Source organism: Somniosus microcephalus, chromosome 7 (assembly GCF_052327205.1).
Source record: "Somniosus microcephalus isolate GS21.2 chromosome 7, FLI_Smic_1.0, whole genome shotgun sequence".
Classification (NCBI taxonomy): Eukaryota; Metazoa; Chordata; class Chondrichthyes; order Squaliformes; family Somniosidae; genus Somniosus; species Somniosus microcephalus.
The window spans coordinates 197748876-197776753 of NC_140993.1; the positions used below are offsets into that span (position 1 = coordinate 197748876).

General features: G+C 45.4%; 1 protein-coding gene across 1 annotated transcript in view; it reads left to right on the forward strand.

The window, feature by feature from the left end:
- The window catches only part of slc30a8 (solute carrier family 30 member 8), a 52345-nt gene that overhangs the window by 15691 nt on the left and 8776 nt on the right, over positions 1-27878 (forward strand). Inside the window, exons 2-6 of the mRNA XM_085992126.1 lie at positions 2450-2646; positions 9050-9196; positions 9791-9944; positions 17467-17653; positions 21980-22085. Of these exons, the coding sequence (XP_085848252.1) occupies positions 2450-2646; positions 9050-9196; positions 9791-9944; positions 17467-17653; positions 21980-22085 (791 nt within the window). The remainder of the gene's footprint in view (positions 1-2449; positions 2647-9049; positions 9197-9790; positions 9945-17466; positions 17654-21979; positions 22086-27878) is intronic.

Below are 27878 nucleotides of genomic sequence, written 5' to 3' on the forward strand. Positions count from 1 at the left end.
CACATGCCTGTAATGGAACTCATTCCATTTTCTGTCCATTAATTGAAATGGATGGAAAATCAGACAGGTTCTGTTATGGGTGTGTGATACCACCCACCGAATCTTCATCTATGTGCTTCTCCTGAATGATTATTTAATGCCCAAGTGCAAAAGAGAAGTCTACCTCAAAGGCTCAGTGAGTAGATATACCGCCCCATTAGTGCCATTTCTAAATGGACCATCCCTTGGGCAGCCGGAGCGCCCACCTGCTTCAAGCAGTAAGTGTAAATTGGGATTCTATGACATACTTAGGACCCTGATTGTAATTTTCAGAGACACATGGGTAGAGCGTATGCTGTGCCATGTATCCTGGTGTTGAACAGCCTCATCTGCAGTCCTTAAAAGGACTTCTGCTGGCTACTCCTTAAATAGCCCCGATAGGTTTCTGGGTTATATTTTTGTGCAGCCAGGAGAAGTCCTCTTCCTAGCTCCATGAAAATACTTCAGGTCGCTGCCAGCCTGGACCCAACCCCTCCGCAGTCCCCCTCCCAGGACCTACCTGGTGGGTGCAACGTCTGAACTGTCTTATACTGCACGAGACCGAAGCTGGTGGGCTGCAGCGGGATGCCCTTTTGGAGTGTGCAGATTTCCAGTGAGATTTAAATGAGCCTGAGCTCAAAATGAAGTTTGAAATAGATTGTAGAAGAGCGAAAGAATCCTCATGAAAGCTGAACCCTACTTGTCACCATGGCAACCTCAGCTGCAACTGAGATTGTAAAGGTTCAGTACTTTCTAGATGCCACCATAATAAAATCACAGTAGGGGCCGATTTTCGTATGTCTACCGCCCCATTAATGCTAGAAAACGGGGCGGTAGACAAAGGAAAATTTAAAAAAGAACATCCCATTGGCTGCCCGACTTGAATTTTGAGCGAGCCTCAAAATACGTGGTCAGCACTATGGGGGAATCTTAACTCGCATCCGGTCGGCTGGCTGAACACACAGGCAAACCATTTGGGAGGTGTAGTGGGAGGCTCGGCCTATTATGGCCCAGCCTTATTTAACTGATGCTGGCGAGCTGCCATGGCGGACAGCTTCGAAGTCCAGTCTATGTAACAGACCTCCTTTTGCATAAATTCATAAGTCAAGCGTGCACCTTTGCTGTCTGGCTTTAGGATAGCTGTGAGGCAGAAAAAGAGTGGTAAGTGGAATGCTTTGATGTTAACTCCTGTTTCCGGTGGGAGCAGGGATTTAAAATCCTGTCTTTAAATTGAGGTCCTAAGCCGTTGTAGGACCCAGACGTCATTTTTGAGAGGCATGAGGTGGAGGCTGAGGCGCAAGGCCCCAACCACTGGCCTCTGGCATGGAGCAGCCTATCCAGCCCTCTTTAAAGTGACCACAGCAGGCGCTTCAAAAAACCAGGTCGGGAATTTTTTTTCACATATTTGTGGGGTTAGGATGAGCAGGAGTGTTCCTCCAGGCTCCACAAAACATTCGGGCCTGCTATCATCCCTCAATCACCCTGCCCCATAGATCACCTCAACCTTCAATGGCCCCTCCCCTCCAAGAACCCCTCTCATGTTCACCCCGCCCTCTCCCATCATCCCTTCCCCTCATTGCCCCTGCCCCTCTGATCCCTCCCATCGATTGCCCCTCCATCATTGATCCCTTCCCTTCGAACCCCCCTTCATTGGCCCCGCCCCCTCAAAGGCCACCCCCAGTGGCCCCACACCCCAGTGGCCCCGCCTCCATTGACCCCCACCTCCTCAAAGACCCCACCCCCATCAGCCCCTCCCCCTCAAAGGCCCCACCCTCAGTGGCCCCACCTCCATTGGCCCTCCTCCTCAAAGACCCCACCCCTCATAGGCCTCACCCTCAGTGGCCCTGCCTCCATTGGCCCTCCCCCTCAAAGGCCCCACCCCCAGTGGCCCCTCCCCTCATAGGCCCCACCCTCAGTGGCCCCGCCTCCATTGGCCCTCCTCCTCAAAGACCCCACCTCCAGTGGCCCCGCCCCTCATAGGCCCCACCCTCAGTGGCCCCGCCTCCATTGGCCCTCCTCCTCAAAGACCCCACCCCCAGTGGCCCCACCCCTCATAGGCCTCACCCTTAGTGGCCCTGCCTCCATTGGCCCTCCCCCTCAAAGGCCCCACCCCCAGTGGCCCCTCCCCCTCAAAGGTCACACCCCAGTGACCCCTCCCTCATAGGCCCCATCCCCTCCTTAGGATTGGAGCCTCGGCCGGTGTCGCCCCCTCATTCCTGGTCTCGCCTCCTACCCCCGGCCGATGAGGTGTCTCCGAGCGCCCAAGCAGCTGGCCGGCTGCCAGCTCACGAGGCCGGGCCGCCCACCCGCCCGGTACCATCGGCCCCGGCCTCGCGCCCCTGGTGTCTGACCCCCAGGGCTCGAGTGTGAGAAGGAAAGTGACCGATGCCCGCGCTGAGCTGACCCACTACCGACCTGTGCCATCCCACAGCTCAACCTGCCAGCAGCCAAATCTGGAACTGGACATCCACCTCCCACCTGAGACTGTCAGCGAATCCAGCGGGGTCTTCCATTGCCACTGCAACAAAAAGGCTCTTGAACAGAAGCAAATAGAGCAACACCAAGCCAAGAGGAGGCTGTGGATAGCTTTGGTCATCTGTGTACTATTTATGATCGGAGAACTGGTTGGTGAGTACATTACAGCAGTGCCTATGCTTCAAAAGTACATCCTTGGCTGTAGAGCGCTTCGGGACGACCTCGCCCTGAGGTTGCGAAATGCGCTCTATAAATCCAAGTTCTTTCTTCTATCGGGCATATATTAACCCTGGAATGAATAATGGGGGAGAAATTCAAGTTCTGCCACTGAAAGAGGGTGCAAAGCCTTCTGTGGCTGCTCTGCCTGCCTGCCCGCCCACTCGTGACGACATGAGGCCTGAATCAAATTTGGGTTTGGGCCTCACCACCAACGGACATCCCGCTGCAGCTCACCAGTTCCAGGCAGCCCAGAATTGAGTGGTCCAGAGGCCAATTTGGCCTATTTGGTGGTGGGGTGGCGGGAGAGTGGGAGTTAGCATATTTGCCAAGGGGAGGGCGAGCCCAGGGCAGCAGCAGCAACGGCTGACATTATTCTTGTGAAGCCACAGGAGAACTGGCCATGCAAAACTAATTTTTCACTAAGCTTTTTGGGGCCTTTTCCTCTTCACTGCCAGGTATAACCATGTGGAACGTGAACAGCGCATGTTCCGTCCACTTGTACTTGAATTTTACAATTGGGGTCTTATAACTGGCGTAGGATTCCTATTTGCATATTTAAGTAGTCGTATTCCTGTTGCAGGCAGGCAGGCAGGCTGTTCTACCAATTACAGGCCCAGTTGATTGTTGCAGTCATCGGGCTTGGACGTCAAAGGAGCAGCCGGGATGTCCCACGGGGTGTCACCCCAAATTTCAGCTGCCACCCATCTGTTTTTCAGGCACAAAATTAGTGATAACTAAATAATGTATGTAGAAATTTAACACTGAGGGAGCTATTCACCTATGTTGTCGTATGCTGTTTATGGTGTAATAAGTCAGTATATGTTCAATATATGGTTCAATATATGTTTCTGAAATTAAAACTGCACTGTATTTCTCTATTAACCTTAAAATTCCCCTCCAGGCCTCATAAGAAAGCCTTGGGTCTCCCCAGCTCCGGGCTCCCGAACACGACCACAGCCCCCCTTCAGCCGATCATTGCCATATCCTCCTTTCAGCCGATCATCTATCTTACTGAAGTGTTCCTGGTTGACATAATTCTGCACAGATCAGCAGGCTCAGGGCTATGCCCACTAATCCCACCCGTGCACCAAAGATCCCCCCACTGACTGCCAGGGACCGTTCCCACAGGTCACCTGTTGCTAAATTCCCACTCCTGCCTGTCGGCCAGGTAATCAGTCTGGCCGGATGTCAGGCAGAACAGTGGAAAGGTCTATTTAAATGAGGCCCTGCCATTAAGATTGGCAGGGCTTCCACATCCCCGGCCTTGCCGAGTGCAGCGCCCGCTACTGCACTCGCACGCAGCCTTCACGCCGCCCTATGAAAATTGAGGACAGAGTTAACGTTTCAGGTCGATGACCTTTCATTCAAACTGTAATACCTGTTATACTGGTAGGTGGTGCTGTGATAAGAGTTTTCAATGTTAAGGGTGTCACACCTTGCCTGTCACAGATTCTCCCAGCCTGGTCTCCCACACAGTGTGGTAATTTTGACTTTGTGCGTTAGTGAATCAGCAGCCCGTTTTCCATCTCTCCCGATTTTTATTTCCTTAAGTCAATACCTCCTCCCCTCCCTCTCTGGCTCTAGCTACCTATTTTATTTATTTTTAATATATATATGTTTCAGCTATTTTCTCAAGCTGTGGGCTAGCCTGCACCCTCTCCCCATTGCCTCTCCATCTCTGTTTGTTTATTAAAATGTTTATTTTTAAAACTTTTTGTCCCCTCCATGCCTGCAGGCACCATTGACCTCAGCTCCAATACTTTTTTAAATATTATACTGCTTCATTACTTAAAAATTGAGACTGCTTTATACATTTTCGCTTGTAGCAACCCCCAGCCAATGTGTCCTACTGTGCTGGCTCATCCACATTCAGTCACGCTGGCCCCAGGCCCATGTCTCCCACTGTGCTGCCTTATCCATGTTTCCCAAATCCCAGCACTATGGTACCTCCATCTCAACCCCCACCCGATGTCTCCTGCTGTGTGGTATGGCCAGTATCTTACACCCACTCCCCCCTCCCTTCCACCAGCTTTGGTTTCTTAACAAAAATGTAGCCATCGATAATTCATGCCCCTCCACCCCCCCCCCAACCTTCACCCAAAGTGGGTGTACTCCCACCGACACACCCTGATACACATCTGCTTTATATATCACTATATAAGCTACTGTGCAAACCAATTAGCTAACTGGTCATTAATTCCATAAGCATTAATCTTCCCCATAAGCCTCATACGTGGAAGCTTATTGAACATCTTCTGAAAAATCCAAGAAGGCTTTTCTTACCAACCAACTTAGTTACCTGCTCAAAGAATTTCAGTAAATTTGTGGCATACATGACCTGTTCCTTAAAGGCCACAGGTTGTCTGTATGGTGTGTTGGAGGTACCAGAGCTCTGAATTTCAACACTCCTTCAGGCACACTCTCACTGTGAATCCAACAGGAAGGCCCAGGAATTAGGCATATCTGGCAGTTCCCGCGGGGCCTTGTTTGGGGCGGAGCCTCCGGTGAAAGGAGGTGTACCACCCATTGCAGGAGTGCAAGTGGGGCCCATCTGGGGTTCCAGGCCTGGGCCATGATCTGATCCCCCCTTGGAAAGTTTTCTGACCGGTGTTTTTTTCTTGGTCGTCTCATTTTAGGGATCGCGCGTAAGATTCGTCCCTTGCAGAGGAGGCATCAGCCAAATTAATTTAATGGGGGAAACTCCCAGTTGCTGGTAAGTCCAGCAGGAACAGTAGCTGAGGTTCCCCGCAGGTTGATCACAACACTTATGCTGGGATCAAAGGCCCACGGACATTTGGCCCTCAGCTGTTTAAAGGATGATTCACTCTTCTTAGAACATATTAGAGGCTTCGCTGCGGGCACTTTCATTTTAAACAACACTATTTAATGTTCAAAAGAAAACACCTGGCTTATCTCAACGTTAGCCTTCAACCAAACTTAGTGTGAGAATTTTTCCAGATTTAGCTGGAACAATAATTTAACAGTTTACGTACTGCTACCTCTGAAATTTAGTAATAAGGAATCATGAATATAATAAATGTGAACACTTAACATATGTCCTCCTAATGCAGTGGAGGTCAAAAATCAACGAGCTACGATCTTGGCAGTTATTCTGGGATTGCACTTCCAGTGCACCCCTGTGCTGACCCTGTCCAAGTTTGCAGGGCCATTGGGAGGGTACCCGCCTTCCCCATGTTGCCTGATAATCTGCATCCCAGAGTACTAAGAGGTAGCCATGGAAATAGTGGGTGCATTGGTTGTCATCTTCCAAAATTCTACAGATTATGGACTAGTTCCTGCAGATTGGAGGGTGGCAAATGTAACCCCACTATTTAAAAAAGGAGGGAGGGAGAAAACAGGGAACTACAGACCGGTTAGCCTAACATCAGTAGTAGGGAAAATGCTAGTCTATTATAAAGGTTGTGATAACAGGACACTTAGAAAATATTAATGGGATTAGACAAAGTCAACATGGATTTATGAAAGGGAAATCGTGTTTGACAAATGTTAGAATTTTTTGAGGTTGTAACTAGCAGAATTGATAAGGGAGAACCAGTGGACGTGGTGTATTTGGATTTTGATAAAGTCCCATATAAGAGGTGTGCAAAATTAAAGCACATGGGATTGGGGGTAATATACTGGCATGGATTGAAAATTGGTTAACAGACAGGAAACAGAGAGTAGGAATAAATGGGTCTTTTTCAGGGTGGCAGGCGGTGACTAGTGGGGTACCGCAGGGATCAGTGCTCGGGCCCCAGCTATTCACAATGATTTGGATGAGGGAACCAAATGTAATATTTCCAAATTTGCTGACGACACAAAACTAGGTGGGATTGTGAGTTGTGAGGAGGATGCAAAGAGGCTTCAAGGCGATTTAGACAAGTTGAGTGAGTGGGCAAATACATAACAGATGCAGTATAGCGTGGATAAATGTGAAGTTATCCACTTCGGTAGGAAAAACAGAAAGGCAGAGTATTATTTAAATGGTGATAGATTGGGAAATGTTGATGTACAAAGGGACCTGGGTGACCTTGTACACCAGTCACTGAAAGCAAACATGCAGGTGCAGCAAGCAGTTAGGAAGGCAAATGGTATGTTAGCCTTCATTGCAAGAGGATTTGAGTACAGGAGCAAGGATGTCTTACTACAGTTATACAGGGCCTTGGTGAGACCACACCTGAAGTACTGTGTGCAGTTTTGGTCTCCTTACCTAAGAAAGGATACACTTGCCATAGAGAGAGTGCAGTGAAGGTTCACCAGACTGATTCCTGGGATGGCAGGACTGTCGTATGAGGAGAGAATGGGTCGACTAGGCCTGTATTCACTAGAGTTTAGAAGAATGAGAGGGGATCTCATTGAAACGTATAAAATTCTGACAGGGCTAGACAGACTGGATGCAGGGAGGATGTTTTCCCTGGCTGGTGGGGTCTAGAACGAGGGGTCACAGTCTCAGGATATGGGGTAGGACATTTAGGACTGAGATGAGAAATTTCTTCACTGAGGGTGGTGAACCTGTGGAATTCTCTACCACAGAAGGCTGTGGAGGCCAAGTCACTGAATATATTTAAGAAGGAGATAGATAGATTTCTGGACGCAAAAGGCATCAAGGGGCATGGGGAGAGAGCGGGAATATGGTATTGAGATACAAGATCAGCTATGATCATATTGAATGGCGGAGCAGGCTCGAAGGGCCGAATGGCCTACTCGTGCTCCTATTTTTCTATGTTTCTAACCTTTGGTGCCTGACTGCTATCTGAGGCGGAGGGGATGTCTAAGACCCCATTTACTGCCCCCCTTTCAGTTTATGGGAGTTTAAAAAAAAAAAAGTTTGGGGGGAAAGAAACTGCCCACTTTTCAAGGTCCGGGTCACTTTTTTTGCTTGCTCCACTCTGGAGGTACCAGCCTCCAGTCCTATGCCAGGTCCTATATGGGCTGGAGAAGTGGGAATACCCAGTGTAAAGAGAGGCTCCTCCTATTACAAAGCCAACATGGGAAATCTCAAATGGGAGCAGGACTTGGCATATCCAGGTCCTGGCTGTTTTCCAAGCCATTCTGCCGGACTCCTGCAAGAATTGGAGTGGGACTCCAACACAATGGTCAAGGAAATTCAGCCCACTATGAAATAATCTAACAATGTGAGGTTTTCATGTTTCTATAATGTTACGTTTAAACCAATTCCAGATTATTTGGTCTGGAAAATCAGCGGAAACACAGAACACCGCCACTGACTATGCTGAAGTTCATAGGTTTGGCAGGGCTGGAGGAGCAGGCCTTCATCACTGTGTGCTTCTATGCCACCCCCCCCCCCCCAAGCCTTTACTGAAGACCCCAGGAATGCCACCAGTAGGTGGCTGCCTTGGGGGTGGGTATCAGGTGCCCACGCTTAAGACCCAAGACTTTTTAGTCTCCTCATCAGGCTCCAAGCTCAGCCTCAACCCCCTGTTGGGTCCTAATTCTGCCAGGATCAAGCAGGTGCACCTGGTGAGATCACGTGTGCCTGTGCTGATCATACACTTGATCCCGACATAGTATGAGAACTCCCAATTTAGGGAGTTTCCTGGAATCTGGCTCTTTACCCTCCCCTCACGTTAGTGACATTGTAGGAGCAAGTGGAGGTTCCACCTCATAAGGCCATTCTAGAAACACTCATTTAAGGCTGGGTGCTGGCATTGACTACTTGAGATTGGGACCGTTCTGGTGAACCCATTTCAACAGGGACTTCATAAAATGGCCAAATGTTGTATTCTTTGTACTTTGAATCTTCTTTTGAGGGGGGTGGGGTGGGGGGGTGCTTCATTTAAGGTAGAGCTGGATGTTGTCAGCGTACATGTGAAACCTGACCTCATGTTTTCGGATGATGTCGCCAAGGGGCAGCATGACCTTGCCCCTCCCTATCTCTGTAACCTACTTCAGCTCTACAACCCTCCGTAATCTCTGTGCTCTTCCAACTCTGAACTCTTGCCCATCCCCAATTTTAAATGCTCCACCATTGGCAGCCATACATTCACCTCATCGCCTCTCTACCTCTCTCCTCCTTTAAGACGCTCCTTGAAACCTACCACTTTGACCAAGCTTTTGGTCACCTGTTCTAATATCTCCTTATGTGGCTTGGTGTCAGATTTTGTTTGATAACGCTCCTGTGAAGTGCTATATAAATGCAAGTTATATACTATGAATATAATAATGTAATGTATATGACAATGTATAAGCAAAGAACAATTGCAATAAAAAATTAATTGAATTAAGTTGGGTAATTACTAGATTGTGATGGTCTTTACTAGGCACATATAGAATCATTCCATTGTTTGCCATGCCTTACCTTTCTATTCTTTCTCAGGTGGCTATCTAGCAGGGAGCTTGGCTGTTATGACCGATGCAGCACATCTTCTAGCAGATGTCACAGGTTTTCTGATTAGCTTGTGCTCATTATGGTTATCTTCAAGAGCGGCCACAAAGAAATTAAATTTTGGATGGTACAGAGCAGGTAGGAGTTTCATAAAAATATTTGAAATTTTCTGTTTACTTAAAGGGAAACATTAGGAATATGAGAAAAAAAACTTGTAACAGTAGCTTTTCTGAAAAAGTGTAAACTAAAAGTTCTATGATGTTTTGGCTTGGGGCATTTTGTGTCCTGAAAACCCTGTGTAAAAAGACGGTCCAAATGGCCTCCTCCTGTGCTGTAAAACTCTATGGGTGTAAGGGACGGTATTGGATTAGCTGCCCGTTATATAGCCTACCTGATTTTCTTTTCTTTTCGCTTCATGAAACAAGATGATTTATATGCGTCCTGGACTATGCAATGACTGCATTGCTGATGTCTGGCTATTGTCTTTTGTTTGTTACGAGATGTGAAGATCTGCACTTACTCAATTTTCATTCTTCAATTTTTAGTTATTCCTTCCCTCTTATGCTGGTCATCATTTGCTGATTGAGAGGACAGTGCAGATGGACTCCTCTTTCTCTGTGAATAAACACTTTGGCTCTGCTTTCTACCCAGTAAATACATTTTCTGTTGTTTATCTATTAAGGAGCCTCACTAATTCCGAAATAAATTCTTGTCCAATTTTATTTTGACTAGAAATCCTTGGTGCACTCTTCTCGGTGATCACAATTTGGCTTGTAACAGGAGTACTGGTCTATCTCGCCTGTGTAAGGTTCATCCATGCTGGTTATGAAATTGATGGAATGGTCATGCTTGTAACATCTACCTGTGCAGTGGTAGCAAACGTAATGTAAGTTAACTTTCTATAACTTTTTTGGTGCTCCCTTACATATACCACCTTTTTCTTAATAAAACAGTCTTTACATAACTTTTATGAACATATTTTTAAAATAAAAAGTAATCCTTTTACCTTTCCATTCCCCCACCCCCAATGTGGTAGGCAATCTCAGTCAAAGCAGCAGTGGGGACAGCACAGTTAGTTTTACATATTTAAAATTAATTAAAATGCCATTTAAGTAAATATTTAAAACAAATTTTTTGAAAAATAAATTTAAATGTTTTAAAGGGGCTAAAACTTACTTTATTGTACAGGTTTTTCAATGTATAATTGATAAAAAATGTATTTTTTTAAATCTCTTATGCTGGTAAAAGCAGGCCGTAAGCCTGCTTTTACCAGGCGTAAGAATTTCACGGGCATTCGCTGGGCAGAAGTTGTGCGGCCCTTACAGGCACGTACGCACCCATAGGGGCCACAAAATCCACCCCATTGTTTTGAAACTTTATGACGATACAGTGGGGACAATTTTCTAACTTTGCGCTTCTAGCATGGAGCCTTGCTCATTGGGAATGCTTGTCAGAAATTTGGGTGCATGATTTTCTACCCATTAATTTAGATGGACAGGAGATCATGTGCTACGCAGCCCAAATTTCCAATATGAAGTCCCGAGCAAGGCTCCCCACTGGGAGAGCGAAGTCAGAAAATTACCTCATGTTTGCCAAAGCAATCATGAGCATGAACCTTTGCATAGCAAGCAGATCATCACCAGCTCAAATTCTACACCTGCCTGCCACTTTCTCTTGCTTGTTTCCATTGGATGGATTTCATTAGTTCTTGACCAGACAACTATCATAAGCAGTAAGTGGGAGCAAAGCAATCATCTAGAAGGGGAGATAATATTATCACATAACAGCCAAGATGGAATGACATTTGAGATAACTGTGGCCACAAAATTTCTGATCTCCCCGGGGCACTTTGGGTTTTAATAAAACACTGTGGGGAGTGAGCCATGAGCGGGAAGGGTGGGAGACGGCCAATAATGGCCCTCCATTCCCTGGCTCACTTTCCACAGTTTTATGCCAAGCAGCTTGGTCTTTTGTTTCTCATCCAGTGAGGGAAATTTACTATCAAACCACAGAAACAGTAATGAGGAGATCTACTTCCCCATTGCAAAGAGAAATGTCCAGTAAAATAATTTTTTTTACAAGGAAGGACACTTGTCCATGATGAGAAAGGTCTCAGCATATCTAGGAAGGTTCAGTCACATGCATTATTCAAATCTGGAAAAGATCTCTGACTGGTAGTGCCAGGAAATCCCAATCAGACGTTCTGGGAAAATTGATGCATACATGCTCGTGATAAAAGCAAAGTTCAACATGTAAGGCACAAAATTCTAATTAGGTCACTCTGCTGGAGGAAGTGTGGCGGAGCAAGCCCTAAAGTTGTCCATGCTCAAAAGCCAAGACCTGGCCCCAAATTGCGAGGATGGGGTTATTTGCATGGATAGGGTAGGCAGTCCATGCCTGTGGGGTGCCTCAGCGGTATCCACTCTGGGGAGGGGCTAAAGTTTAGAAGGCCAAAAATGACAATATTGTTCTTCTGAAAGTTGCTGGCCCACTAAAGTTGTTAATTGATCCCCTCTCCCTCTTTGGCTACAGGAGTTTTGGGGCTGTTCCTGGGGCCTCTGCAAGACTAGCTCTCAGTTGGCAAGAGTTTTGCTGAGGCCTGCCAAAGACATACTGGGCCGAATTCCCGGGGTAGCCTGGAAACTTCTTTAGCCATGCTCCTGTGACATGGCAGGGTGCTGGGCTGCGGGGTCAAGATTCATCCTCTCCCCACCTTCTGGAATTTTGCAGGTCTTGCTTAATAGGGTGGAACTGGGTTCCACTCCATTTTCTGCTAACCCATTAGGCATTATGCCCGATTTCCACCCAGGCTCCAACTGGAATTTTGTCTACATGGTATAGCATACGTCATGGAGGTGTCCACTTTCTTCACAATAGCAATGGTGCCTTTTCTGTTTGAGCTCTTTGGTGTAAATGGACATCTTCTCGAAAAAGTGTTTTGCAATTTTTTATCTGTTTGATGATGAAGGTTTTTGTCATTGTAACTTCATGTCATTGATTCTGTTTAGCACAATTTCCATTGTTCCATTGTGTTTAGTTTACAAACAAAAACCTGTGAAGCACTTTTTCATGAAGACAGTTCCTTTGTAATAGACTAGCTGGTACATGTCACAGCAAGCATGCTTCAGTTATAACCTGTGTATAAACAGCACGCTGGAAGATGTTCTTTTCCTAAATAAGAAATGGTCACCTTGAAATTACAGTAAGGGATGAATTTCTTCTCTGCTAGTTTAGAGAAAGTTTTAATCCATTACTTTTAAATGGATTAATGTCTCTGCTAAAATAGCGGAGAGAGGAAATTTAAATGAACATGTTCAACATTTAATAAAAACAGAAAATGCTGGAAATACTCAGCCGGTCAGGCAGCATCTATGGAGAGAGAGAGAAAGAGAGTTAACATTTCAGGTCGATGACCCTTCATCAAAACTGGGAAAAGTTGGAGATGTAACAGGTTTTTAAGCAAGTGTAGGGGCAGGGAGAGGAGGAAAGAACAAAAGGGAAGGTTTGTGATAGGATGGATGGCAGGAGAGATTGAGACAAAAGAGATGATGGTGCAAGGCAAAAGGAGATGGTAATGGGACAAGTTAAGAAACAAAAGATGACTCTAGATGAAGTGTAATTGGCAATGGCAGAATGGTCAACAGCTGCCATGTGAGAGAGAGAAAAAAATATGATAGGGGCAGAGGTTATGGTCTGAAATTGTTGAACTCGATGTTGAGTCCAGAAGTGCCTAATCAAAAGATGACGTTGAGCTTCACTGGACCAGTGTAAGAGGCCGAGGACGGAGAGATCAGTGGGGGTGGAGCGGAGAATTAAAGTGACAGGCGACCGGAAGCTCGGGGTCACCCTTACAGACTGAATGGAGGTGTTCCGCAAAGCGGTCACCCAATCTGCGTTCGGTCTCCCCAATGTAGAGGAGACAGCAGCGAATACAGTATACTAAATTGCAAGAAGTATAAGTAAATCGCTATTTCACCTGGAAAGAGTGTTTGGGGCCCTGGACCAATATTTATACCTATTATCTGAGAGTGTAATTTCAAGGATAATGTTTTTAAAAGATTTAAGTTTTAGGACTTCATAGACTCATACAGCACAAAAGGAGGCCATTGTATCTGCTATTCCATTAGTCCAACTCTCCTGTTTTTTTCCCCCATAGCCCTGCAAATGTTTTCTTTTCAAGTATATATCCAATTACCTTTTGAAAGTTACTATTGAATCTACTTACACCACTCTTTCAGGCAATGCATTCCAGATCATCATAACGTGCTGTGTAAAAAATGTTCTCCTACTCTCCCCTCTGGTTCTTTTGCCAATTATCTTAAATCCCTGTCTGGTTATCGACCCTCCTGCCAGTGGAAACAGTTTCTCCTTATTTACTCTATCAAACCCGTCATAATTTTGAACACCTCTATTAAATCTCAGTCACCTTCTTTGCTCTAAGGAGAACAATTCCAGCTTCTCTAGTCTCTTAATGTATCTGAAGTCCCTTATCACTGGTACCATGCTAGTAAATCACCTCTGCACCTTCTCTAAGGTCTTGACATCCTTCCTAAAGTGTGATGCCCAGAATCGGACACAATACTCCAGCTGAAGCCTAACAGTGATTTATAGAAATTTAGTATAACTTCCTTCCTTTTTGTCCCCTATGCCTTTGTTTATAAAGCCTAGGATACCATATGCTTTTTGTCAACTTGTCCTACCACCTTCAAACCCCCAGGTTTGTCTGTTCCTGCACCCCCTTTAAAATTGTACCATTTAGTTTATATTGTCTCTCATTCTTTCTTCCAAAATGCAGCACTTCATACTTCTCTGCATTAAATTTCATCTGCCATATATCTGCCCACTTCACCAGTCTGTCTTATGTCCTCCTGAAGTCTGTTACTATCCTCCTCGCTGTTTACTACATTTCCAAGTTTTGTATCATCTGCAAACTTTGAGATTATAATTCCAATACCCAAGTCCACATCATTAGTATATATCAAAAAGAGCTATGGCTCTAATACTCACCTCTGGGAGACACCACTGTCTACATTCCTCCAGTCTGAAAAACAAACGTTCACCAGTACTCTCTGCCTACTGTCTCTTAGCTAATTTTGTATCTACGCTGCCACTGCCCTTTTAATCCCATGGGCTTCAATTTTGCTAAGAAGTCTATTATGTGGCACTTTATCAAATGCTTTTTGAAAATCCATATACACAACATCAACCCTTTCTGTTCTTTCATCGAAGAACTCAATCAAGTTGGTCAGACACGATTTACCTTTAATAAATCTGTGTTGGCTGTCATTTATTGGCCCAGAAATTCGGGTCGGGGGCTTCGCGGGTGTAAGCCCCTGACCTGCACTTACCTTGCGCGCCGGCCGTTGAGCTGTGGGCCCGCGTGGAATTCCGATCCTGGGCCTGCTCCAGCAGCCGGCGCGCAGTGCTTGCGTATCCCAGGGGCGCAGTTAGTTCAATGCGTCCCCTGGGATCACGTGGGCCATAGGGAGCCAATCAGAGCAGGGAATGTTCCATTCATAAGATTGACAGGAAGAGCTGTCAAAACTTATAAATACTACGGCCCCAAAACATCACTAAATCTTCAAATAATTTTTTTTTTTTTAATTCACATTTTTTAAATAAACTATAAATTACATGAAATAACTATTTTAAACAATAATTTAAATTTTTGAAAAAAATAATTTTATTTTCTAACAGGGCTAAAAATAAACTTACCTTGCTTTAAAGTATTTAAAAATAATAAACCTGTGGAAAAAATGTTTTAATTTTAATTAATTCACCACTTACCTTGTAAAAAGCAGGCCTGCTTTTTTATATGTGTAAATTCTGCAGACTTACCCTCCCGGGAAAATGTGTAAAAAAAAAAAAACCTAAGTTCGATGCGCACGCACAGCCTCTCGCGTGCACGCGTTCGAACTCTGAACCCCTCTCAGGGGAACGGAAGTGCCGGTTTCCCGCGCATGCGCAGTGCATGCAGGAAACCGGCACTTCCATTAGGCTTATGGGTGAGTACCCCGTGCATACTCGCCCGTGGAGACCCAAATTTCTGGGCCATTAACTGATGTTCTTCCAAGTGACAATTAATTTTGTCCTGGATTATGATCTCCAGAAGTTTCCCCACCACCGATGTTGGGCTGACTGGCCTATAGTTACTGGATTTATCCCTCTTCCCTTTTTTGAACAGGGGTGTAATATTTGCAAGTTTCCAGTTCTCTGACACCACTCCCATATCCAAGAAGGATTGAAAGATTGTGGCTAAAGCCTCCGCTATTTCCACCCTTGCTTCCCCCAGCAACCAAGGATGCATCCCATCTGGACCGGGTGACACTTCTACTTTGAGTGCTGCCAACCTTTTAAGTATCTCCTCTTTATCTATTTTTATCCTATCTAATTTATCTACCCCTCCTCCTTTACTGTGACATTAGCAGAATTTTCTTCTTTTTGAAGACAGATGCAAAGTATTCATTTAGTACCTGAGCCAAGCCATCTGCCTTCACAAGAAGATTTCCTTTTTGGTCACTAATCGGCAAGAGCGTCAGCTGTGGCAGAAGGGTGTGGGTTCAAGTCCCACTCCAGAGACTTGAGCACCAAAATCTAGGCTGACACTGCAGTGCAGTACTGAGGGAGTGCTGCACTGTCAGATGAGACGTTAAACACATCTGCACTCTCAGGTGGATCCTATGGCACTAGTTCGAAGAAGAGCAGAGTTATCCCCGGTGTCCTAGCCAATATTTAACCCTCAATCAAGATCTAAAACTGATTATTTGGTCATTATCACATTGCTGTTTATGGGAGACTTGTTGTGTGCAAATTGACTGCTGCGTTCCCTACATTACAGCAGTGACTTAAAAAAAAAATACTTCATTAGCTGTAAAGTGCTTTGGGACGTCCGGTGTCGTGAAAGGCGCTATATAAATGCAAGTCTTTCTTTTTCGCCCTTCCTTTGACTATCCCTATACTCTTTATATGTTTTATAAAAGATTTTAGTACTCCCTTTTCTGCTACCTGCTAATCTTTTCTCATACACTCTCTTTGGCCCTCTTATTTCCTTTTTAGTTATCCTCTGTATTTTCTGTATTCTGCTTGATTCTCTACAGTATTATAAACTTGACTTCTACAGTATTTTTGCAGCACAGTCAGAAGACTAAACACTAATATTCTTGCTTACTTCTAAATGTACTGGACTATAATATTATTTCTCATTCTAGTTTTACATTCACCATTACATTTCTGCCAAATATATGCACTTTAATAAAACATATACATTAAAAAATAAAGAACATGCAATTATATAGCACCTTTCACAACCTCAGGATATCCCAAAGCCAATGAAGTAGTGCTGCAGTATAGTCACCATTGAGATGTAGGAAATTTGCACACAAACAGCAATGAATCTCTGTAGTGGGGCACAGGTTGAACTCAACCTTCTAATTCAGAGGCAAGAGTGCTACCACTGAGCTAAGGCTAACACCTTTCTTAGAAACATGTCTGTTCGAAAATCCCAATTAAAGAGAGATAAAATCTTTTGGGGCAAAAATTGGGTCGCACCCACTTTGGGGCGCTAACTTCGCTGGGGCGCTACTTTTAGCGCCCCGAGAAAGTTAGCGCCCCCGCGCCCGAAATTTGATGGTAGCGCCCCAAGCAGGAGGCGGGATGCTACTGGAAGCGCTCCCCCTCCCTCTTGGGGCGCTCCAGCCCAATATTGCGGCACTATGTGCCGCAGCACCGCAGTACTGCAGGCCTCCCTCCCCTTATTAAAGGGGAGGGGCCTTGCGCAGCACGAACCAGGGCCCAGCTGGGCCACCAGGGAGCGGGGTGCCGACAAAAGAGCCCGACACTCGGAGTACCGGGCTGCCTGATCACGGCCGGCACCCCCGCAGGGTGCCGGCAGAGGGGGGAAGGTACTGGCAGGTGGCCAGCAAAAAAATGGCCGCCCAGCACCTCCCCTTTAAATATCGCCGCACGTATGCCCCCCCAACCCTGACGAACCAGGCGTCCAGCGGTACGTCGGGGCGCAACCGAAGTTTGCGAGCGAGGCGCTGTGCACGACGATGACGCCATCGCCGGAGGCACAGCGCCGCGGGGTGCTACCGGCTACCACCGCCGCTAACCTCCTGTTGAATTTCACGGGAGGCGTTAGCGGCATCCCGCCTGGGTGCTAGTTGCTAGGGTGCTAACAGGAGGTGCAAAGCAACCAAAATTTGCCCCCTTTAGCTCTGAATATAAAAAAAATCAAATAATTGTGCAGAAACAAAAAACTGACCACTTACTACAATTCCTATGATGAGACAGAAATGCAAACTCAAACCATAATATTCAATGTATATAAATATCCCATTTTATATCTATTCATCACTGCTTCCTATTGAAACCTAAAAGCAAAACTCATCTAATTTTATCTTTTCCAGAATGGGATTGGCACTTCATCAGGGTGGTCATGGTCACAACCATAGTGCAACTTACATCGAACAGTCAGCAGAATTTGTCCACAGCCATCAGCCAAATGCCAGCATTCGAGCCGCTTTCATCCATGTTGTGGGAGATTTCTTACAAAGCCTTAGTGTGCTAATCAGTGCCTTTATAATTTTCTTTAAGGTCAGTTATTATATTTATAATTTGTCGATAGTTCTGGGTCAACAAAATTTCTGAGTTCCATTTCATTTTGTTATTTTATTATACCAAGTAGATGGACAAATCATGCATGCAACCTTGGTACACCTGGACTGAGGCTGCATGCTAAACTCTCAGAAAACAGCTCTTTCTAAGCTACACATTCACACCCATACTGGAGGAGGGAACACTTTATTTCTGCCACTTAAAACTGGAACTGTTGTTGCATGACTATTTGAAAAGGTGAGTTCACAACGCAAGTTTACAACACAAACTATCAACCAGATCCATTTTCATTGCCTCTCACACAATCTCCATTATAGAGTGGAAATTTGGCTGTCATTCTGTGCAATTTTCTAAATCCCAGCATCTCAACACTATGGCCTAGAAATTCGAACCTTTAGCGCCAGCTGGTTTTGAAGAACAAATGGCGGTCGCCTCGTTTCCGCCCACTTCCGGTGCGGAACGTGACGGCTGCTATATTGGGCATGTCGGCAGCGCTGCCGTTGCTTGCGCTCGCCGCAAGTATTTTAATTACCAGGAGGGTGAGATCAATCAGTGTGCAACGCCGAATTGACGCACGGTCAATGATTTTTGGATGTCGCCACTCTTACCGCCCTCTCCAAAGCACGCCCGTGCATGTAGCCGTTGACGGTGCATAGAGCTGGGAGAAGGTGATGGTGAGCTATAAACCGTACAGTAAACAACTGCTGAGATAACTGGTAACTATGAAGAGCTCAGACTATGTAATTGGAGTGAAAACTGCATCCAATGAGATGCATCAAATCTCCCCCCTGGTCAGTCAAACATTACAGGTGGTAAATACTTTTAGAATAAACTATACTGTACTACAGTTGTAAGAATCTCAGGAAAAAAATCAAAGCTACATTTCCTTAAACTAAAAAACCCAATTTATAAAATCTAGGAACTCATAAAATAATATGTAAAGTTTCAAAGTCTGTTTTTAAAAGGATAAGAATTAAGAAAAATTTAACACCATATTCTCACCAAGAATTCTTCAAAGGTCTGTTGTTAAAAATGTAATTGAACTCTCTGCACGATTTACACCAGTAAATTCTGAGGTAAAGAGGTTCATGTTTCCCTTGTCTTAATTTTATTTCAATTCACATTTACCGTGCTACTTTTAAATAAGTTACACCCAAATAATTGACTTCAATTGTCTTTCAGTTTATTGCAAAAACTCTTTAATATGATCCAGATCAAGCTGGCTTTTTTTTCATTGTTGCTTAATTTTTTTTGAAGTTTATCAAGATCCAGTTTACATCAAGAAAATGTTGATGAACCTGCTAAACAAAGAAATATTAAGATTTATAGAGGATTTTTTTTGTTTTTATTGAAAATATATACATAGGTGCCTATACAGTTCCTATACAACCATAATCCTAAAATAAGCATGCAAGAACAGTGTGGAATTTCCACAGTACATCTCTTGTGATCATTGCCTTATTTTAACAAATTTAGCAAGTGGCCAGTACTCACTGGTATCTCTTGCATCCTTGCCACTTCAGCAACATCTCTCTTCCATATAATGGCGCTACTTCCTTTATATTGCACTCAGTCCATTACATTTTCTGCGCTCGGCTTATTTTTTGGGCATAATCTCAGGATTTCTCAGGCAGCGGTTTAAGGACATCTATGCCGGGCCTTCACTGTTAATAAGGTGACTGCCCAAGAACGCTGCACCGATCCTTTAGACGCGACCTTCGGCCTCCTGCTGATGTTACTGCCGGAAAGAGTGCACTGCAAGAGAGCTTTTGCGCTCTGCTCGTTTATATGCTGCTTGCGCTTTTTGCGGGCAGCCATTAAGCGGTGGCATCGCTTGTTTTCGGGCTTAATTGACTTGCAGCAAAATATGATATATAACAGTAGGCATCAGGTCCAGACATGAGAGGCCACCCTAATTTTAGATTCAGCAGTCAATTTGAATAAGCGATGTTCAACTTCTTGGAGCTTGAGAACATAGCGAGAATAGGCCAGGATGAAGCGGGAAGTCTCTCAAAGCTCAGTGCTAACATTATCCTTTTTTTGTTGTTCTCTTCTACAATCACTCACTCACCCACTGACTCATTGCAGCAAAGCACCATGACTCACATTATTCACTGTGTGAGTTCTGTTTGAGCAGATGTTTCTCATCCACCATTCTAACATATGTTCCCCAAAAGTTTTTATAGGCATTCCCAGTGAACAAGGCATAGGTCCCAGTGGCACCTAGCACTTGTCATGCACTCCACCAGTGCTTCCAACCAGAGCATGTAGATAGTGATGTACAGAGCATGTGAGCAGGAGCAGATATTCGGAGGGCCAGCTCACCACCTTCCTCAGCTGCAGAGTCCTGGGATCTGGATCTCATGGGGTCTGCATTTAAAAGAAGGATGCTGTCTGAGCTCAAATTATTACAGCATCCTGCAAGATCTGGTAAATATGCAGGGGTCCTCTTACCCACATCTGTGCAGTTGTGAATGACTGTTTAACAGAACTACAGCTCACCATGGCGCACATGGCAACTCCAGGGTTATCTGCACTAGATCCCCTAGAAACAAGAGAATCTCAAACTAGTTAACACATCAAGTTTTTTTCTCGCATTGTAACAGATATGTGGAATAGCAAAAATAGTTATGCTATGTGGTAATTTTTTTCAAAAAAGTTCTAGGTAAGTAATCTAGTTAGGAAATTTGTCATGATGCATAAAGATTGAGTTGATCAAATGGAGCATGGTAATTTCTGTGCTTCTGGGACCATGGAAGTATCACCTATAGAAAGCAATTGGCTTTCATTGATATACATGCCAAATGTATATCAATGAACAGATGGATGTAAAAGATCCCATGGCACTATTTCGAAGAAGAGCAGGGGAGTTCTCCCCGGTGTCCTGGCCAATATTTATCCCTCAGCCAACATAACAAAACCAGATTATCTGGTCATTATCACATTGCTGTTTGTGGAACCTTGCTGTGCGCAAATTGGCTGTCGCGTTTCCCACATTACAACAGTGACTCCACTTCAAAAGGTACTTCATTGGCTGTAAAGCGCTTTGAGATGTCCGGTGGTCATGAAAGGCGCTATATAAATGCAAGTCTTTTCTTTCTTCGTTAAAAATCTCAACAATAATTTCATTCTTCCATTCCAGTTCTGTGCAATATTCAAAGAGTGTACTATAGGGATAATTTTCCTGAGTATGTGCCAATGTTGGTTGCTCACAATTTTTTAATACAGGTAGACTATCCCTTATCCGCAATTCCAAAATTCAAAAACCTCTGAAAACCGAAAGTTTTTTCGTGGAGCGTAACGAGAGTATTTATGGTCTATATTTATCCCACTATTTAATTTACCAAATTATTACTGTACAAATAAACTGTAATACTATTTATGGTCTTTATTTATCCCACTCAGTGAATATTCATAAGGTTCGCTGCAGAAATATTAATGTGTTTGCTTACGGGGTGCTGCCCAGACCCCCGCTAGGGTGTTACATACTGATTCTGAATACCATTCTGAAATCCGAAAAATTCCGAATTCCGAAAAACATCTGGTCCCAAGGGTTTCGGATAAGGGATAGTGCACCTGTATACACTGGCAGGCAAGATTCTCCAGAGAGAAAGGCATGTATTCAGAAAATCGCCCTCTATAATCCTGTGTGCCTGTCTTAAGTTTTTGGTAGCCTATTGGTTATGCAGCTATCTGTTTGAACTCTGTAATGGATATTTGTCTGCCCAAATTCCCTGATGAACCAGCGTCTCCAGATTCCCTGGTAATGCTTTCTTCGTTGGTTTTAGGGAAGCTCTGCCTTGTCTACCCTATGTGTACAGATTAAGGCTTGGATAATCCAAATTTTGTTTGGGGGACAAATGAATCACTTTATCTGAATGCAATCTGTTGAAGCCTCCATTACAGGAAGCTAATAACCATATGGTCATTAGTAATGAGGTGATCTAGCACCCAGCACATTGTGTCATGGTGGTACAAAGCATATTCATACTTGTGATTTTTTTTTACCAGGCAGGTTTGCAATCTGAGCCATGCAATTGGAGAGAGGTTGTAAACATAGATTGAACACTTCTCCACAAGAAGTGACAGAAAGCAAGAAGTAAAAAACTCACTCTGGGCCCTTGAGCACCTTAGTGAGCAACACTGGCAGAGGTCTTAACTTGGGTGCATAGGTCATGGAGACTTAGAGAGAAAGGAAATAACAAGCATAAAATTTAAAATGGAGTAAGCAGTGACTAATAATATGCTTCACAGCAGCATCTGATAAACATTTTGAATTGGCATTATTATTCTTGTTTCTTCCAGCCTGAATACAAAGTAGCTGATCCTATCTGCACATTTATTTTCTCTGTGTTTGTGTTGGGAACAACTATCACCGTTCTGCGGGATATTTTGTTGGTGCTGATGGAAGGTAATTCTTATCTCTACTATTCTCATTTTAGTTCTAGTGACATAAGAACAAGTTCTGATCAGAGACAGTTTGAGGTGTCATCAAGTATGTAACTATTGGCTTCATGATGCCCTCAATTTATGGAAACATATAAGATTCTGAGGGGGATTGACAGGGTGGATGCTGAGAGGATGTTTCCCCTAGTAGGGGTATCTAGAACCAGGGGGCATAGTTTCAGAATAAGGTGTTGCCCATTTACATAGAAACATAAAAACATAGAAGATAGAAGCAGGAGTAGGCCATTCAATGAGATCATGGCTGATCATCCAAATTCAGTACCCTGTCCCTGCCTTCTCTCCATATCCCTTGATCCCTTTAGCCTTAAGAAATATATCTAACTCCTTCTTGAATATATTTAATGAATTGGCCGCTACTGCCTTCTGTGGTAGAGAATTCCACAGGTTCACCACTCTCTGGGTGAAGAAATTCCTCCTCATCTCTGTCTAAATGGCTTACCCCTTATCCTTAGACTGTGACCCCTGGTTCTGGACTCCCCTGCCATCGGGAACATCCTTCCTGCACCTAGTCTGTCTAGTCCTGTTAGAATTTAAGTTTCAATGAGATCCCCTCTCGTTCTTCTAAACTCCAGCGAGTATAAGCCCAATCGACCCAATCTCTCCTCATACGTCATTCCTGCCATCCCAGATATCAGCCTGGTGAATCTTCGCTGCACTCTCTCCATGGCAAGAACATCCTTCCTCAGATAAGGTGACCAAAACTGTACACAATACTCAAGGTGTGGTCTCACCAAGGCCCTGTACAACTGCAGCAAGACATCTTTGTTCCTGTACTCGAACCCTCTCGCTACGAAGGCCAACATACCATTGCCTTCTTAACTGCTTGCTGCACCTGCATGCTTACCTTCAGTGACTGGTGCACGAGGACACCCAGGTCTCGTTGCACTTCCCCTTCTCCCAATCTATTGCCATTAGGATAATAATCTGCCTTCCTGTTTTTGCCACCAAAGTGGATCCACGTTATATTGCATCTGCTATGCTTCTGCCCAATCACCCAACCTGTCCAAATTATACTGGAGTTTCTCGGCATCCTCCCCACAGCACACACGCCCACCCAGCTTTGTGTCGTCTGCAAACTTGGAGATATTACATCTGGTTCCCTCGTCTAGATCATTAATATATATTGTGAATTGCTGGGGTCCTAGGACCGATTCCTGCGGTACCCCACTAGTCACTGCCTGCCACTTGGAAAAAGACCCATTTATTCCAACTCTTTGCTTTCTGTCTGCCAACCAGTTCTCTATCCAAGTCAATACCTTGCCCCCGATCCCATGTGCCTTAACTTTACACGCTAATCTCTTATGTGGGACCTTATCAAAAGCCTTCTGAAAGTCCAAATACACCACATCCACTGGTTCTCCCTTATCTATTTTACCAGTTACATCCTCAAAAAATTCCAGTAGATTAGTCAAGCACGATTTATCTTTTGTAAATCCATGTTGACTTTGTCCGATCCTGTCGGACAAGAGATGGAGATGAGGAGGAATTTCTTCTGAGGGTCGTGAATCTTTAGAATTGAATATATTCAAGGCGGAGATTGACAGACATTTGAACTACAAGGGAGTCCAGGGGTATGGGGAGAGAGCGGGAAAGTGGTGTTGAGGTCAAGATTGGATCAGCCATGATATTGAATGGCGTAGCAGGCTCGAGGGGCCGATTGGCCTACTCCTGCTCCTGTTTCTTATGTTTTTAAGTTCTTATAGTACTTTTCATGAGTAAGAAGGTAACTATTTTTACACAAAGAATAATGGACTTGTGGAGTAAGTTACCAGAGGAGGTCATTCAAGCAAATGATATAAATCGGCTTATGAGGCAAGTAGATGTGTATCTGGACAGAGAAGGGATTGGAGAATGTGGTACACAAATAGACAGATGGGATCAATCAAAAGGCACTGACCTTTTGAGCCTGATGGTCTTTTCCTGTTTCTAATTTGTGCTTATTGGCCCAGTAATTCCGGGCACAACGCATGAGTACGGACGGGGTACTCACACGTGTGCCCGGAGGAATTGCCGGTTTTCAGCATGCACAGCGCATGCGCTGAAAACCGGCATTTCCTGTCCTCTGACCCAAGGGGTTAAGAGGCAGAACGCGCGCGACTGCACAGGCAGCGCGTGTGCAGTAAAATTCCTTTTTTTTTCCAGAGTTGCGCGCGTGTAAACGCCTCCAGTCTTTACGCGTGGAAAAACAAGACGTAAGTATTTAGTTTTTCAGGTAAGTGGGCTTTTAGTACAATGTAGAAATTTTTTTCCCACAGGTGTGTTATTTTTAAAGAATTTACAGGATGGTAAGTTTAGTTTTAGACCCTATTTTTTAAAAATTTATTTTTTCCAAAAAATTGATTAATTGTTTAAAACATTGTATTAAGTATAAATAAGTTAAAAAAATCAGTGGGATGTTTTTTTAAATTTTATTTATAGTTAAAGTAGTGTTTTGGCAGCCCATACTTTTCATGGGTTTGACAGCTCTTACTGTCAAACTCATGAATGAGTTTCCCCTCCCCTGATTGGCTGCACAGTGCTCACCTGATCCCAGCCGGCACATCGCACTAACTACGCCGCTGGATCAGGTAAGCACATCGCACCGACATCGGAACCGGGCCTGTGACAGGAAATGCAAGCAGGCCCGGGCTTCAGATGTCGGTGCGCAGGGTGAGTGCAGATCGGGGGCTTGCACGCGCGGCAAGCCCCCGATCCTAATTTCAGGGCCATTGTGTTTATGCTTTACAAGCAGTTGGAACTTTTTTGCTATTGGAAGGATTTTCCCTGTAGAACTGTGGATATGTGGCCTACACTCCCAGATAAAGCATTTAGGCCTAGAAATTCGGTGGCGCCCCGTTTGTGGCGCCAAGCTCGCCTGGGCGCCAGAATTTCCGCTCCGGACGGAGCCGCTTGCGCCAGTGCGATATTCAGTTTCAGCGCCCCAAACGGAAGCCGGCGCTGCTCGAGGCGCCCCGCGTCCCTCTTGGGGCGCTGAAACTGAATATCGCAGCGCAACGTGCTGCAGCGCCACATGCTGCGGCACGGCGCGCTGCGGTACTGCAGGCCTTCCTCCCCTTCTTAAAAGGGGAGGGGCCTGCACCAGTGCGATCTCTGATCACGAGTGCCAGCTTCTCCTCGGTGCCGGGCTCTTGGGACATAGCCGGCACTGCCCGGGGGGGGGGGGGGTGGTGGGGAATCAGGAGGCCGGGGACAGTGGTGCGAGGATGTGCTGGCAGGCGGCCAGCGAAAAAAATGGCCGCCCCACACCTCCCCTTTAATTAGCGCCACTACCGCCACAGGTAGGACCCCCTGAACCGGTCGCGAATTGCGACCGGCACTACGGGGGGGGGGGGGGTGCAACCCAATATTGCGTTCGGGGCGGTAGCGGGGCGCTGCGCACACCGATGACGTCATCGGTGGCGGCGCAGCGCTACAGGCTAACACCGCCATTAGTGCCCCGCTAAATTTTGCAGGAGGCGTGGCCAGTGGCGCTAAAACCACTAAGTGCCCTCTTTAGGCGCTAACTTGTGGTGCAGCCCACCGAATTTCTAGGCCTTAGAGTCATAGAGTTATATAGCACAGAAAGAGACCTATCGGGGTCGATTTTCATTAAGCTGTCGGGAAGGAGGCGGGACTACAACATTCGGGCCTTGACAGATGAAATATCATTGTTTCACAGCAGTTTGAAGCTGTCAAACACTGACAGTCTGACTTCTAACCTGAGTCCTTCTACACAGACTCAGTTAGAACTGTCACCGGCAATGAAAGCTGAAGGCTGTCACTTTTGACAGATTGCAGCCATTCAGGCTGAGTGATGGACTCCTGACGCCTACAGGAAGAAAGGCTGTTAAGGTAAGTTCAGGTACTTTAAACTTCTTTACACACTTTAGACACACCAAACACACTTAGCTTTGCACTCATCACTCACCTGAACACCGACATCACGACCCCTCCAAGTCCTTCAACCCGATAGCCCGCCTGCTCTAACCTGGCGTGGTTTGGAGCCGTCAGGAATCCCACACGACACCCCTCAAAATAGGGATTAGGCTAAAAACTGCCTGTTAACTACCTGTTAACAGGCAGTTAATTGGCACTAATCCCTTCCCGCCTCGGGTCGGCAGGTCCCAGTGCGGGGCAGGTACCCGCCTCCTCTGAAACTTACGTGAAGGCGGGTTTTGGGCGCGATGGTGTCGGGACCCCCGAATTCGGGATTTTTGCCCCCCGCCCGCTTAAAAGCCCACCTCACGGCACACTGAAAATCTAGGCCATCGTGTCCGCGCCGGCCACCAAGCCCTGTCTATTCTAATCCCATTTTCCAGCACTTGGTCCGTAGCCTTGTATGCTATGGCGTTTCAAGTGCTCATCTAAATGCTTCTTGAATGTTGAGGGTTCCTGCCTCTACCACCCTTCCAGGCAGTGAGTTCCAGATTCCAACCACCCTCAGGGTGAAAAAGATTTTCCTCAAATCCCCTGTAAACCTCCTGCCCCTTACCTTGAAACTATGCCCCCTGGTTATTGATCCCTCTACTAAGGGGAAATATTCCTTTCTATCTAGCCTATCTATGCCCCTCAATTTTGTACACCTCAATCAGGTCCCCCCTCAGGCTACTCTGCTCTAAGGAAAACAACCACAGTCTGTCCAGCCTCTCTTCATAGCTGAAGTGCTCCAGCCCAGGTAACATCCTGGTGAATCTCCTCTGCACCCTCTCCAATGCAATCACATCCTTCCTATAGTGTGATGACCGGAACTGCACACAGTATTCCAGCTGTGGCCTAACTAGCATTTTGTACAGCTCCATCATAACCTCCCTGCTCTTGCCTTCATTAGCTGACGCATAGAATATAAGTATCCCATATGCCTTTTTAACCACCTTATCTACCTGTCCTGCTGCCTTCAGGGATCTATGTACATGCACACCAAGGTCCCTCTGATCCTCTGTCCTTCCTAGGATCCTACCATTCATTGTGTATTCCCTTGCCTTGTTAGTCCTCCCAAAATGCATCACCTCACACTTTTCAGGGTTAAATTCCATTTCCCACTGTTCTGTCCATCTGACCAACTCGTCTATATCGTCCTGTAGCCTGAGGCTTCCCTCCTCGCTATTTACCACTCCACCAATTTTCGTGTCATCTGCGAACTTACTGATCATACCTCCTACATTCATATCTAAATCATTAATGTACACTACAAACAGCAAAGGACTCGGCACCGATCCCTGCAGTACACCACTGGACACAGGCTTCCAGTCACAAAAACAACCTTCGGCCATCACCCTCTGCCTCCTGCCACTAAGCCAATTTTGGATCCAATGTGCCAAATTTAATGTGTCAATTAACACCTTTTATAAAGGGGCAGGCCAATTACCCGATCAGTAATTGGAATTCAGAGGACGAGTAACATAGAAACATAGAAGATAGGAGCAGGAGTAGGCCATTTGGCCCCTCGAGCCTGCTCCGCTATTCAATGCGATCATGGCTGATCATCCAAATTCAGTACCCGGTCCCTGCTTTCTCCCCATATCCCTTGATCCCTTTAGCCTTGAGAAATATATCCAACCCCTTCTTGAATATATTTAATGAATTGGCCTCTACTGCCTTCTGTGGTAGAGAATTCCACAGGTTCACCACTCTCTGGGTGAAGAAATTCCTCCTAAATTTCTGTCCTAAATGGCCTACCCTTTATCCTTAGACTGTGACCCCTGGTTCTGGACTCCCCTACCATCAGGAACATTCTTCCTGCATCTGGTCTGTCCAGTCC